The 14189-nt window shown below is 37.5% G+C and overlaps 1 protein-coding gene across 3 annotated transcripts in view; it reads right to left on the bottom strand.

The window, feature by feature from the left end:
* The window catches only part of STAG1 (STAG1 cohesin complex component), a 186009-nt gene that overhangs the window by 38596 nt on the left and 133224 nt on the right, over positions 1 to 14189 (bottom strand). For all 3 annotated transcript variants that reach the window (XM_086755168.1, XM_086755169.1, XM_086755170.1), the window contains 7 exons: positions 13894 to 14008; positions 11544 to 11661; positions 10300 to 10403; positions 7339 to 7431; positions 7122 to 7211; positions 6730 to 6933; positions 3207 to 3277 (listed from right to left, as the gene is read on the bottom strand). In XM_086755168.1, coding sequence (XP_086611294.1) covers positions 3207 to 3277; positions 6730 to 6933; positions 7122 to 7211; positions 7339 to 7431; positions 10300 to 10403; positions 11544 to 11661; positions 13894 to 14008 — 795 coding nt within the window. The remainder of the gene's footprint in view (positions 1 to 3206; positions 3278 to 6729; positions 6934 to 7121; positions 7212 to 7338; positions 7432 to 10299; positions 10404 to 11543; positions 11662 to 13893; positions 14009 to 14189) is intronic.

Here is a 14189-nt window from a genome sequence, read left to right as displayed (position 1 = left end):
AGATACAGTCTAATTTCTCTACTGAGGTTTCATTTATCTTCATTTCTACTTCTTCTGGATATAACAAACTTCCAAGTAATTCAGTCAGAAGGATGTACTGGTCAACTACTGGAAAAAATGTTAAAGCAAAGGGTTTCTATAACAGAAAGAGAAGATCTACTGGTCTGACCATGACTTTACCTGTCTGGAAAGTGCCCTGACTGATCATGCTTTGACTAATAAAAACACAAGACGTATCTGGAGAGTTACTATAGCCACTGCAGGCTTATGAAGTCAGTGTGGAGGCAGGAAGGAATAAAATTCCATATCGTATTTGAGGACTACCTGACAGTGACACCAACAATCCTGATTTCTAAATGTGAAACAGTGTTCTATATACAAGACAGCATCAAAGGGCACATCCAGAGTAATGGAAGTGATCTTATGAGGACAGGCTGAGAGAGTTGGGGCTGTTCAGCCTGGAGAAGAGGAGGCTCCGGGGAGACCTGACAGCGGTCTTCCAGTACCTCAAGGGGGCCTACAAGAAAGATGGGGAAAGGCTGTTTAGTAGGGCCTGTTGCAATAAGTCAAGGACTAATGGTTTTAAAATAGTGGGGGGTAGATTTAATTGGAAATTAGGAAAAAAATTTTCACAATGCGAGTTATAGAACACTGGAACAGGTTGCCCAGAAAGGTGGTGGAGGCCCCATCCCTGGAAACGTTCAAGGCCAGGCTGGATGAGGCTCTGAGCAACCCGATCTAGTTGGGGATGTCCCTGCTCCTTGTAGGGGGGTTGGACTAGATGACCTTTGAAGGTCCCTTCCAACCCTAACCATTCTATGATTCTATGATTCTTATGGCTTGTACTGAATAAACTGAAGTAACTAAATCAGAAATGCTGATATTTCGCAGTATACCAAATGCTACAGCACTGACGTGTCATGTGTGAAAGCTCAGTTGAATTGGGCTGCAGTTAGTATAGAAAAATTGCCTCCATGTACTTAAGGACAGAAAAAAATGCTATAAATATCAATGAGATCCTGGCAAAAAAAGAAGACCAAGTATATACTCCAGGTGTTCTATTCAGAAGACCTCAAGAAAATTTATTATTATATTCTGAAAACTTGGAAGGAAACATTGTAATGATGAATTCCATTTGTACTGGGAATACGGATATCCTTGTTTGCTGAAAAGACATGAATTAAAAAGTGTGCTCTGAGCCATGACCACCTCGGAAAGAGGATTAGCTCAGCCTTGGGAAATCTCAGTATAGAAGCTTTTTGGTCTGGAAGGCTTTTCGGATGATCCCCTAACATGTTTATTTCCACCTCGCTGCACTTCTTTTTCCTAAAATATGAAGAAGCAGCAACTATCAAGGAAACACAAGCACAGATAATGTACGGTGGAGTTTCTCTCACTAGAAGAAGAGAAGAAGTTGTTTCTTTTCAAGCCTCAGCAACTATTTTATCAGTGCACTCTTAGAAGATCTAAAGGGTATCAGCTGTTAGCCTGAAGTTTCAACTTCTTCCATTGATTTCATTTCTTTGGGCTTCCAGCCGATGACAGACAATGACACTACCAGACAATGGCCACTGTTCTTTGAGATGAGAACGCTCAGTGTGAGTTTTGAATTGAAGATCCTAATCTTGTAACTAAAGGTTCAGCAAAAATTCTGTCTCAGATGGTATGATTCTTTCCTTTCACAAAGAAATCACATCAGACATAACATTCAGTAATGAAAAAATTTCATTAGTTCTTTAGATGCAAGCAGGTATTAATTAGAAATTCCCATTGAACTATAATCATAAATAACAAATCAGCTGAGAAATGATACACAACTGCTCTTCAGCTTTAATTCTTTTCTCTTTCCTGTTTTTTGAAGGTCCCCAATCTCAATTTGTGTGTTACTCTACAAAGCTTTCTTTATAGTCTGTATTAACTCTCTAGAGATTTAGAACCCTAAAGGAAAAAATAAATATGGGAGACTCTCAGAAAAGCCTTAAGATTTGTGCTTCTTTCTTGGATGTGAACTATAGCTTTCACCAGTCCTTCTCAGGAAAGGCAGAAGTGGCTCCCGTGTGTTACCAGGGAGACTGAAAATCTAATTTGCACATGTGTCAGCCTGCTGCACAACGGAAATTAGGAACAATTTAATGATCTCTGTGGGACTCCTGTTGAATGGAAACAAAGAGTAGATATTTCAGAACCATTTCATACAATGATCCGATGCAGAATTCAGGATAAACGAAGACTCAGCGCAGAAAGAAAAGAGAATTGAAACAACTAAAAACATTTTGTATAAAAGAGGTGGCAGAAGCAAGGTCTTCTCACATCTTGTGATAGGGAAGAAATTATTTGTGGCTCTCAGCCATCTGCATATGAAGCTTCCTTACATGTTAACCAGGAGCAGTTACTTCCTACAGTTGATAGGAGAGGAAGATTAGGTCTTTGTGCTACACTCTGAAATTCACAGTTCAAGTGAAATTTTCCAGGTTATGAATTTTTCCAAGTTATGAGTGCCTGTAGGTTTAACTGAGAAAGGCAGGACCTTGAAAAGCTGCTGCCTGGTTCCACTGTGCTGGTTCGTGCTTAGTGAAGGAGCTTCTGTGGAATCCACACAGACTTTGCCAACAATTCAACTAGAAACTATTCCTGGCATCTCTGCAGGAAGAGAACACATCTTCCAGACTCTTACCATAAACTATTATTATTACTACTATTTCTATAATTTTGAGGAGATATATCTTAAAGGCATTGAGAAATTGAGAGAAACAACTTCCTCCAGGACTATCCTCAGCTGAGGCTCAAAGCACAGATTTGGCCTGCATCCACTGGTGCCAGAGATAAGAAGCGTGCCTTGTGCACTGGCTGTCTGTCATGCAGGGATATGACGACTTTTAGTAAGACACTCAGAGGTGTAAAAGCATTTCGTACAAGGGATGATATGCCACTTGCAAATCAAATCGGTAAAAGTAACGGCAGTAACTAAGCAAGGAGTCAGATTAATCCAAACACCTAACTGACAAATACCACCAATCATTCATAGAATCATAGAATGGTTAGGGTTGGAAGGGACCTTCAAAGGTCATCTAGTCCAACCCACAATTTGATTGATTCATCAATCTCTACTTCATCTTTTCTCATTTTTTTAACACTAGACATCAATTGATACTCGCTTAAATGACAAAATCAACAGAGTGAATTTTTGAGGGGAAAAAATCACCTACTTGTGAAATGAGGTTAACCTCTTTAGTGTGGAGAGCACATTGTATATGTCGTCATCATCAGCTTCTTCTCCCTGAAAATGAAAGGGAACCCATGAACAGAGTTCAGCAAACCAGCAGAGTACATTACTGCACAGGAAGGACCAGATTTCTTTGAGGGTGCATGTTGACACCAAAACTGACTCCAGATTTTCCAACGATTTTTATCTAGATTCCATAATAATATTTAAATAACCACTGCATAGCACTAGGAAATAAGCAAGATCATCTGACAATATTCAGCAGTGTTCATACTCAAACCAGTATTATCCTCCAGGAGTAGAAATCATTCCCAAGAATAAAATTGAGTTCTACCTGACATTACAAAAACGACTGAACTGCAGTTTTAACCATCAGCTGATGAATGTGCTGCAAGAATAAAGTCAAATGCTTGCCTGGCTCTGCACCAAAAACCTGCAGATGTCGACAGTAAGGTTTTTTTAAGAGATCAGTGGGAAAATTCTTTTATTTTCTTATCCTTCATTGCTGTTCACTGTGTTACACACCGTAATGCATGACAACCACATTATGTTCAGACTGACATAGATTCATAACTGGATGAAAGGTGGATTTTTTTTAATTTAGATTTTACAAATCTGGGGAAACAAGAGTCCAAGAAGAAATACTGGACAATTAAATCAAAAATTCTCATTCAAGTTTAATTTTTTTTCTTTCTGGCATTTAAAAATATCATTATCTTAAAACGTTATGCAAACTGAACAGCAAATTCTCTTAGTGAAACAAGTAGAAATAAGGTGCTTCCAAAACTTAATTTTTCCAGTAACTTTCTGAAACAGGAAATCCACTTAAAATAATTCTTCTCCGTTTCATTTTGACAACTTTTTTTTTCCATCTAAAAGCCCAACAATTAAACAATTTCCTGCCTTCAGATACAATTGTCAATCAATGCTTCTCTCATCATCAACCTAGTGGGAAGCCATAAAGCAGTGGGATACTTGCTGGGGTACAAGTATGCACATTTTTGAATTTAAAATCTTTAAAATGATGAAATAGACTTATTAAAATTAATTATTCTATCAAGAATCACCCAGCAAAGAATATCACAAAGGCCAAAATTTTAGATCCTTGCTACTGCTGTTCTCTTTCTTGCTTTCTCCTACTTTTGTCTTGGTTTTGTCCCCACATCTTTCTCTGTCACATGACTGACCTCTGCACAGCCTTTTCCTTAAGGATCTAAAATTCCTAATTTTTCATTTCTGACTTTTAGAAACAGATTATCTCTGAAATTCTCAGTCCTCATCCCTCTCTCATGCACGCAAATATACATAAAGATCATAAGCCCTTGCTTGCATTTCTCTCCTCTTTCCCAAGCTGGGTAAAGGAAGGGGATACATCAGAAGTATTTTGGTATCACTGGCTCACAAGCCCAGGCTTTGTTCTCTGCCCAGCAGTCTCAGTGCATCCTTCAAGGCTTTTCGCACTGGAGTACTGCATGAAGAGAAACTGCCTGCAAGAGAGAAGTGAAGGGAAAGTAAGCAGTTACTGGCTTCCTGACTTAACAGCAGTTAGTAATAAGGAAAATAGCAGAAAAAGTTTTTCTCTTCTAATTTATTGCTCCTGAGAAGACTGGTGAGAAGTCGTTTATGAATCCCAGCACTTCATTGCTCTCATCTGATTCCCCTTGAATAAAAGGTGAGGCTGGAGAGATCATTCAAGCTATGTCAGAAAGGGAGAGGACAGGTCAGCAGACCCAAACAGTGTACCTAAAATATGACTTGTGTTTTCTGAACTGAAGCTGAAAGGAGACATTTTCATGAGGTCTTACGACAAGACATTGTAACAGAAACAGCAAGTCAGTGTCAAAAAACTGGTTTTCCACTTTCTTCTTGGTCTGATTCTTCAAAAAACCCACAGGCGCTTTCTTCCATCTCGAGGCAAGACAATGTGAATGAGATGCTTTTTGCTGATCTGAGCTTGGCTGTGAAGATCTAAGCTGAAGATTCTCCAAGAGCCAGGTTTGGAGAAACAACATAGGAGATTTGTCCCTGCATACATAGCCAGACTGAACCTTGGTTTTGAATGTGTGCATAGTGAATAAAGTGTGGACCTCACCAGAGTTCCTAAACCTTTGCCAGTGGGTACCAATGGAAAGAGCAAAGGCCATTCTTTATGGTGATCCATTGCTGGGCATCTGGTATGGAGAACTCAGCTGGTATGAAGCTGGATCTGTGTGCTGGCAGCCCAACTTTAGCACTTTTTGCTACCTAAATCAGCAACAGATTCCCCAAGGTTTGTGTCTTGGGGTTTTTGGTCTTGTTGGCCAGAGGTGAGGAACTTCAAAAATCCATGGCTACTAAAATAGATCGCTAAGACATGTAATGTGGCATTAGCTGAAAGGATTCCCTTGCCATCCACAGATGGGCAGAGATGTAGCACAAATTATGGAATGTCTTTTCAGGTTCTGCTCTGAAGCTTCTGAGAAAGCACATATAAAATGGCAGACACGTAGACAAAGTAAAGTATTCTAGGCAAAGTAAATGTATTCTATCAAAAAATGTACAGTGGTGCACTAACTCCTCTGGGTTGTGGAGTACCTGCTTCCTGCATGCACTGTCTTTTTCACTCATGTTACATTCTTACAGCAAAAGAAAAAAAATTATTTACTCTGCAATGTAAGAAGGCATATATATGTAATATCTTTGTATGTGGCATATTACTCAAGGATATAAAAAAGCTTATTTTATTTAATATGCAATTCTAAAATAGAGACCGTAGGTTAACTTTCTATAAGTGTACATCAAAAATGAAATGTAACTGCCACAGTGCAGTGCATGACTAGAAGAAGTGAAGAAAAAGATGTATGCAGCCCTTAAGTTATGTTTAAAAAGCATGAGAATTACAACAAATTAAGTAGCGCTACACAAAGTTAAATAGATGTAAAGCAAGAAAAAATGAGTAAAGTATCTATTCCTATTTAATGTATTCTGTCTTACGCATTTTGAAGGATAAATTCTTACAAGTAAATCCCAGGTATCTCCAAGGTTTCAGACCTGTATCTTTATTTCATTCTTTCTAGAGCTCTTTCAATATGCCATTATAAATATTTTAATAAACCCTCTCTTCCATTCAAGACATAATCCAATCTTTATTCTGCTGCCTGCATATCCATTTGGGACTACTGGAATCACCACAAGCATTAATATAAATGCACCTTTCTCTGCATTTTTCATCAGCTTTCACCCATTCATCCATTTAATTTCTTATGTGGACTGTTTAAATACTAGACTAAATTTTCAGAAGCAGGACTGTCCTGCATTCTTTGTTTTGCAGCATCAATGCTTTGCAGGCTTAATGGCTAGTCCAAGGGATTTTCTACATAGAGAAACAGCTCCAAATAATTATGAAATAATTGCTGCTGCACTATGTCTTCAGATGGGTAATTTCCTGACTCAGTAAGAACATTTTTCTGCAGTTTATCATAGCCTATTTTAGGTAGTCTAACTACATTCATTTTAAGAAAACAAACCTCCTGAAGGAGATCCTCTACAGAATGGTTGAATCGATCCACAAATTCATCAATAAGTTGGCTGTGGGCTATGTCAACTCTGTTCTGGATTGTATATTCTTCACTACAGAGTATGCTGTACGTCTTGCTGCAGGCTTCGAGAACATCTGATTCCACATGCTTTTCCACAACAAACTTAATCTGTTTCAGTAAGGCATCCAGATGCTGGAGATGAGAAAAGAAGTTCAGCTTTCACCTTACTTGAACAATGAAACCCAAAGAAAAAGTCTTTCAAAGAATACACCAAATCAAGGTTAGATTACTAATACGCCGAACAAAGTCACAGTACTATGTGACTAGAATAGTAATCGGATACTTGAAAGCAATCAGACTTCTTGTGCAATGTACTATACCTTTTCCATTCTGCCCGTGCTATAGATTTCCAGATCAAAATACTGAGGGATTTGCAGAAGATTTGCAACCTTCTCGGCATCAGCGGAATACTAGAACATCATTCAAACAAAGCAAAAAAAATAGTGAAGTAAAAATAAACACCTACACTATATAGAATGAAAAAGTTTAAAGACAGTTGTAAATACCAGTGAGAGATTTATTTTTTGAAAAATGTACCTTTGATAGCAACATAGGAAGTGCAATAATGAAATGCTCAGTCAATTTATTTCTGTCATCTATCTGAGTTTTTCTTTCTTTTGCTGTCAAGACCTGCAAGTGATCAAAAATAACTGAAGTAAATAAAATTTCTGCATATAGCATTCATTATTCTAAAGTTTGTACTACAAACAAAAAACCATGCAAGTGTATTTTTAATAAATCAAAAGAGGAGAGAATAAAAAACTCAAACACATTTGGACTGAAGAGTGATTAAATGGGAGGACCATGTGTCCTAAGAAGCCATGATTGAAAAGGAAAATATATCATCCAGCATGATATTGTCTTGACACATCAACATTTTTTTTTAGGATTGAAATTCAAATATAACCCAAGTCAGTGGAAGTTTTGCTATTGCTTCCAAGCAAATTGAGCTCTGGCTTTCACACATTAAAGAAAGTGTTAATATAAGACCTCAGGGCGAACTGAAGTATAATTAAGAAAAACCAAACCAAAGCACACTGCAACAGTGATTTTCATTAGCAGATTCATGGCCTCATCTCTAAACTGGAATGTAATTCTCAGTGAGAACATACATCCAAGTTCACAGAACTCATTTACAAATTTCAGTGACAGATCTGCTGAAGCTACTAATGCTGTCATAGCAAAACCACCTTGAAAAAGTGCATAGAGAAACAATAATCAAAACAGCATGCTTCATAAAAGCTTAGATCTGGCTTCTTGGTTTCAGAAAAGGAGAGAATACTTTTGAAAACAAATAATAATGATAAAATACTCAAGTTAGCTAATGATTTATGTATAGCAAAGCTGCCAGACTGCACAATAAGGGTTACAAGCTAAAGTCAGAGAAGAAACTATTTCACAAGAAGGTGAGTGCATAATTAGAAATCTGCTCCCATTTCAACTCAGAGAATATGCTAGCGAGATCATGAGAACATGACAAACCTCTACTGACAAGTCAGAGATCCCTGCAGTTACCATCCCACAACTCATGATCTAACTGAAAAGAAGCAAAAGCTAAATGTCATACCTACATCCCTCTGTAAGTGAGGAGGAACAGCTGGAAACAAAACATATGCGTGGATGACAGGTAGCCTATTGTGTCAGCAGGAATGAGAAACAACCATTGAAGTGAAGGGGAATAGATTTGTAACCAGGGTAAGAAACCATTTCCATAGCACATGGCAGACAGCTGGATACATACAGCAGCAACCGCAATTCCTGTACCAACTCGCAGTGCAGCACCACCCGTGCCAGCAAAAGCTGCTAGCTCATCGGAAGGCAACACAAATGCAGCTAGCAAGTCAGGCTCCCACCCAGTCATATTCTGGTGACCAAATATTGGTATTCCGTGGTGTTACGGATTAATCTGGGTCCCTAATCTCGAGGCTCTTTTGATCATACTTCAGAAGTTGACATTTATTTTACTGAAGTGTTTTCTTTAGCTTTGAAGAAATAAAGACATTGAAAATCTAAGACTAAACAATTTGCTGAACTTAAGTGTAGATCTCTTGAGATAGAAAAAATACCCAGAAAGCTAATAGTGACACTATGTGGTGCTCCAAACAGAAAATACATATATGAATTTTTTGTTAAATTTAAAGGTTGTTTTGTCTGCTAGAATGGTTTGCAGCTGGAGATAGAACACAGTTAAGCTGTGCTTAAAATACAGTTTTAGTAACACAGAATAGTACATGCTTGTGTAAATCTGAGTAAGTGCTTTCACAGATTGGCCCCCTCATCCTTGAAATGTTTTAATAAATTAGGAATTTCTCATAATATCCTTTATTAATTAGGGTACATAAATATATGTTTAAATTGATGGTTTCTTGGAGCTTTTCCTGTGATGCTGTTTCTGGACATGAGGCTAATCTGCTTTTGGCACATAAAAATTAAGAAGCTAAGTAACTGCATTTAGTTTAGCAATAAAGAATGCTAAGTCTATCTCCAGATTTCACTTTCATTAATTCAGTGGCTTTCTTAAATAAACTGGTTATGATTATTCAGAACAGAACCTAACAGAAGTACCAAATGTTCACATGGGTTTATTTCATTTTAGTCTGCACTAAATAAGAGGGGGACTACCAAAAATCAGCCGAGACTCTTTTGGGACGTGGATGCTGTATTTATGGAGAATACAGCAGAAAGCCTGTTGATCACTCTGACCTTGTGACTTATACTGAAATACTTAGAAGTGCATACATAGCCTTAGGAACGGGCTGCTACTGACCCCCAAACAGTCACTATCGAATAAATGAAACAGGCAGCTAGACTGCGATTTGGCCAGAATGTCAAATCCTTAAATTTTTAGGGGACTCGGTGGAAGAGGCCAAAGAGGAGGGATACATTAAACCACAGATGCATTCAGATGGGTCCCAGTCCCACCCCCTCCTTCTCAAAGTAGAGCTAGCTCAGGGCTTTGTCCAATTAGGTCTTGAAAACTGCCAAGGCTGAAAACTGCACAAACTCTCAGCTTCTGTTCCAGTGCTCAACTATTCTCATGATGAAGACACTGTTGGCTTTTTCTGCACATTTTACATCCATATTAGCAGCACATTCCTTTTTACAGAAGACAGTCAGAGGTAATCTTGTTCTGCTCCTGAGCTCTACACTTTCAATTCTAATCTAGATTTAACATTAAGGGCTGCAGATCTGGGTATATTACAAGTGTAATTCAGGAACATATAAAAAATTATTTTAAAATATTTTAAAGCTGTAAATCGGTATTACTTAACTTGGCAATGCAAAACCCAAAATCAATCAAGCAAAAAAAAAAAAACAAAACCAGACGTTCAGAAATAGAATTACTACTATTTTTCTTCAAAAACGTTCACATGAAACAGGAAACATAAATTATAAAAATCTAATCTAAAAGTGTCAAAATGTGGCATTGTAGGCCAATATTTTATGTTACTTTAGTAACACACACAGGTATGAGCTACCTACTGTGGTACCACTTACTCTCTTGCCAGTGCCTCTGCCTACTGGAGGATGTGCTTCAGCAGCTTGTCTGATTGTACACACCATAAGCTCAATAAGAGCACTCTCCTGCCGGTCAGACATTGCTATGGAGGGAAAAGAACAAGTAACATCAGTTCTGACACGTGTGCAAGACGTCTTAAATAAGATAGATCTGTGAATGCAGTTGTAAAACTCAGGGAATACAGAACAACAGAGACAACGTCATTTTGTCCCATTTATAAAACCAAGGCTTTCTTGCTTGCTCTTTGAATTACCATTCACATAATCTCAAAATGCATACAGCAGAACTGAAAGAAGTCCAGAGAAATGCAGTGTGGGAAAAGGATGAATTAAGGGGAATATAGCAGAGACCTACAAAATAAAGAGCATCAGGGAGGAGAGAGCAACTGACTGTTCGCTATCACGTCCTTACAAAATATTCTCATCATCATGAAGTATTACTTCTGTTCTTTGGGAAGTACTTCTGGTCAAATGTAGAGAGGATCAAACCTCACTAGGCTACACAGAAACAAAACCCCAAAATGCCTAATTTCGTAAGGAAATTACCATATAAAGACCAGAATTGTAGCAGGTGGATACCAAAAGGTCAGATTTTGCAACACCGAGATGATGGCCACATCATGCTAGGAAGCAGTAAGAATACATTGATTTTTCAATCACCTAACCCCTGGGAAGGTCCCTGAAGCAGAATAATCCTGATGGCTTATACAGGATCTTGAATGACAACCATTACTGTTAGGAACTCTGCCACCAACCTCCCTGGCTACCTTGTGCACACAGATCTATTATAAGTTAAAGGAGATTTGAAAATAATGGTGTAAGAATCTCCTTACTATTTTTCCTCTTGAAAATTCATTAAGTTTCAATATTGTTCGGAAAAGCCTCATATTTAATTAACACCACTTGAAGTGCTTGTTTTAGCTTGTATTAGCTATTTAATTTATTGAAATGTTCATGTATACACTAGTTATTTAAACATTCAGACAAGACAAAGTCCTAATCTTTAACATTAGGGAATCACAGTACAGTAGGCTTCACAAGATGAAAAATACAGTACAAGAACACTGCGTTTGAAGCAAAGTGCATTAAAAATGGATTAAACTGAAATAATCTTCAAATATGCTTTCTAAACAAATACTCTATCACCCACAGTGAAAGATCTTTTTAAGGAATAAATAACAATATTGTACAATATCAATAAAGTACAGAGGTTATACAAATACCTTCTTCTCCCTGGACTGGTTCCTCCAAAAGCAATTCTGTCATACATTCCCAGTCTTTCAACAGTTCTTGAGAGCTCTCCCACAAACTGTCCACCAAATACGCTGCATGTTCATGCAACTAGAAAATCCAAAGCAATCATCAGTACAGCGTTCTGGTACAAGCAGTTCTTCAACCTTCATCATTTGGCCACAAAGAGTGTCTTGGGCATGTACATTAGTTGGAAGGAAAATTCAGTTTGAAACTAACTCTGGAAGGTCTTCTTCCAACTAAATGGCAATGGGCTATGTTTTAATAGAAAATAGAATAAAACCAAATTGAGCTGCTTTTCCATAAAGTAGGTTGCTTGTGAAAAATCTTTCTCAAAGTTTTGACCTAGAAGCCGTAAACTTACCTTTCCTCACTTTCTTACTGCATGAAGGAGAGATGGTGAGACATGAGACTAAGAGAGAGTTGTAACATATTCACTTTGAACAGGCATTTATTTTTCACACATGTTGCTACGTGCTCAGAAACCAGTAGCAGAAATCCTACTGATTTTAGGGGGTACAGAATTAACACTAACTTCATTTAAAAAAAAAATGTTTTTATGTGAATTAACACAACTGTTGTAAAGTGAGAAAAATAATCCATAGGCTTCTACTGTTTTATAACCTAATCTTTAACCACTATCAAAAAGTAACAAGCACAATATGCAGTTCTGATTTGCTTGCCAGACATGGTACTGACTCCTTACCTGGAAAACATCTAAGAGTGTAGGGAAGGAGGTGTCAGTGCATTTACCTACTCTTCTGTTTCTGATAGCTTTGGGCAAAATGTCATGTGTCACAGAGCTTATTGATGGTTGCCACAGGTTCACCTGTTCCCTCTTTCGTTTGCTCCCCCTCCCCTCAGATTGCAGTGCGTACATCTTCTAGTCCTATCCAGATGGAAAATTCCAATTCTCTAACTCTTTATTAAACCTGGAGTCATAACAGTCTACTTTGTTTCTAACAACTCTCTCAGAAACAGCAATAGCAAAAACTGGCTCTGAGAGAGAAGCGATCCTGGAGAGCAGCATATGGCTTGCATCGGAAGGCACTTTGCTGATGATGGCTTTGCGAGCAAAGTTGAGTTTCTTTTCTCCTCAGAAGGATAGACAAGCTTAACACTAGGTAACTCCCAATGACACACATTCAGATTCAAGGTATTTTCACTGAAAAATACAATGCTCTATTACAATCTAAGTTTTTAAAAAGTTGGAACTAAAAATACATTCAGATAGCAGATTGAAGGCTCACAGAAGTAGTGACATTTCATTCAGACTTAACCTATAGGTATACAAGGTATTTCTAAAAAATGTTAACATTAGCACTGTACCTAAATGTTCCTTCTCAGTATAGAATCTCTGATTGTGTTTCTTTTCATTCTCACAGTTAAGTGTCTTGTTCAAGGCTTTGTAACAATTAAAATACCCAATTGCAATACCTTTCCTTTTGGTTTTGGTTTTTTTTTTTTTTTTTTTTTTTTAACACAAAATATATTACTCTCCCTTCTGTAGGGAAACATTTCTGTCATTCTTTTCTTTCAGTCTTCCTTTGCCACCCATTTATTATCAAATCAAATTTATCATTTTTAAACCTTCCCCCCCTCTAACTTCAGAGCATCCTGTATCTGACAGTTTATCTCCTCAAGTTTTCCTCCACTGCCATTCCCCACCTGCATTACTATTAGTATGTCTACCACAAAACTTCTCATATATGCTGTGTCTATAGACATAAACTATGGGCACAATCCCATCCTGAATACGTTCATCAACTACTTAATGTAATTGTATGCATGCTTGCAGTCTCCATCCTCCAATATTTTGAAGATGCAACTGCATGAAGTCCTGAACAACCTCATCTAATCTTACAGCAGACTCCACTTTGAGCTAATGACCCTCAGGTCCTTTCCACTCTGAATTATTGTAAGATTCTAATAATAATTTGAGATATTACGCATTTTTTGTTCCTTTCTGGTTCAAATTATTTTACTTCATAAAGAGTAACTCCAGAGGTACACTCCTTAAATGGTTATCTTAAAAAAATAATCAGTTATATTTCTGTGTAGCAATGAATCCTGGTAGTCATCATACTACCAGCAATGCAGTACTGAGTACAGTGGGGACATACAAGAGCAAAATAAACCATGAAGATTTTGAGTTGAATTTGTTTGATGGACAAGGAAATGGAGGGCATTGTAAAGAGTATAAAGTATTTCTCAAATTATTAAAAAAAGGAAAAGATAGACAAGTGGTTACTCTATGTTGATAAATCACTATTAAGTTCCAGGTTTTATTAAACATGTAAAGGTTAAAAATGAATGTTTTACCTCACTTTCAAGAAAGAAAAGAACCAACATTCTAATAAGATTTCCATTTGGACTATTTCGGCCCCTTCTCTTTGCTAGAGCCTCTTCAGCTTGGGGATCATGTCTGCTGAACAGCCTAAAAATAAGCAAAAGGAGCTATAATGTTTATCAAAACACATCTCATTTCTGCAATAATATGATGAGCATTCATTCCTGATATAGTAGACTGTGTTCATAAAACACAGTGAAAGCATCTCAAGGTATTTCTTTCAAGGGAACAAGGGCATGACCTCTGCTTGTCTGAAAAGACTGATTTA

This window comes from Chlamydotis macqueenii, chromosome 9, assembly GCF_036417535.1.
Source record: "Chlamydotis macqueenii isolate bChlMac1 chromosome 9, bChlMac1.mat, whole genome shotgun sequence".
Classification (NCBI taxonomy): Eukaryota; Metazoa; Chordata; class Aves; order Otidiformes; family Otididae; genus Chlamydotis; species Chlamydotis macqueenii.
The sequence above is the reverse complement of the archived record's forward strand: the minus strand, read 5'-3'. Positions and strand labels throughout refer to the sequence as shown.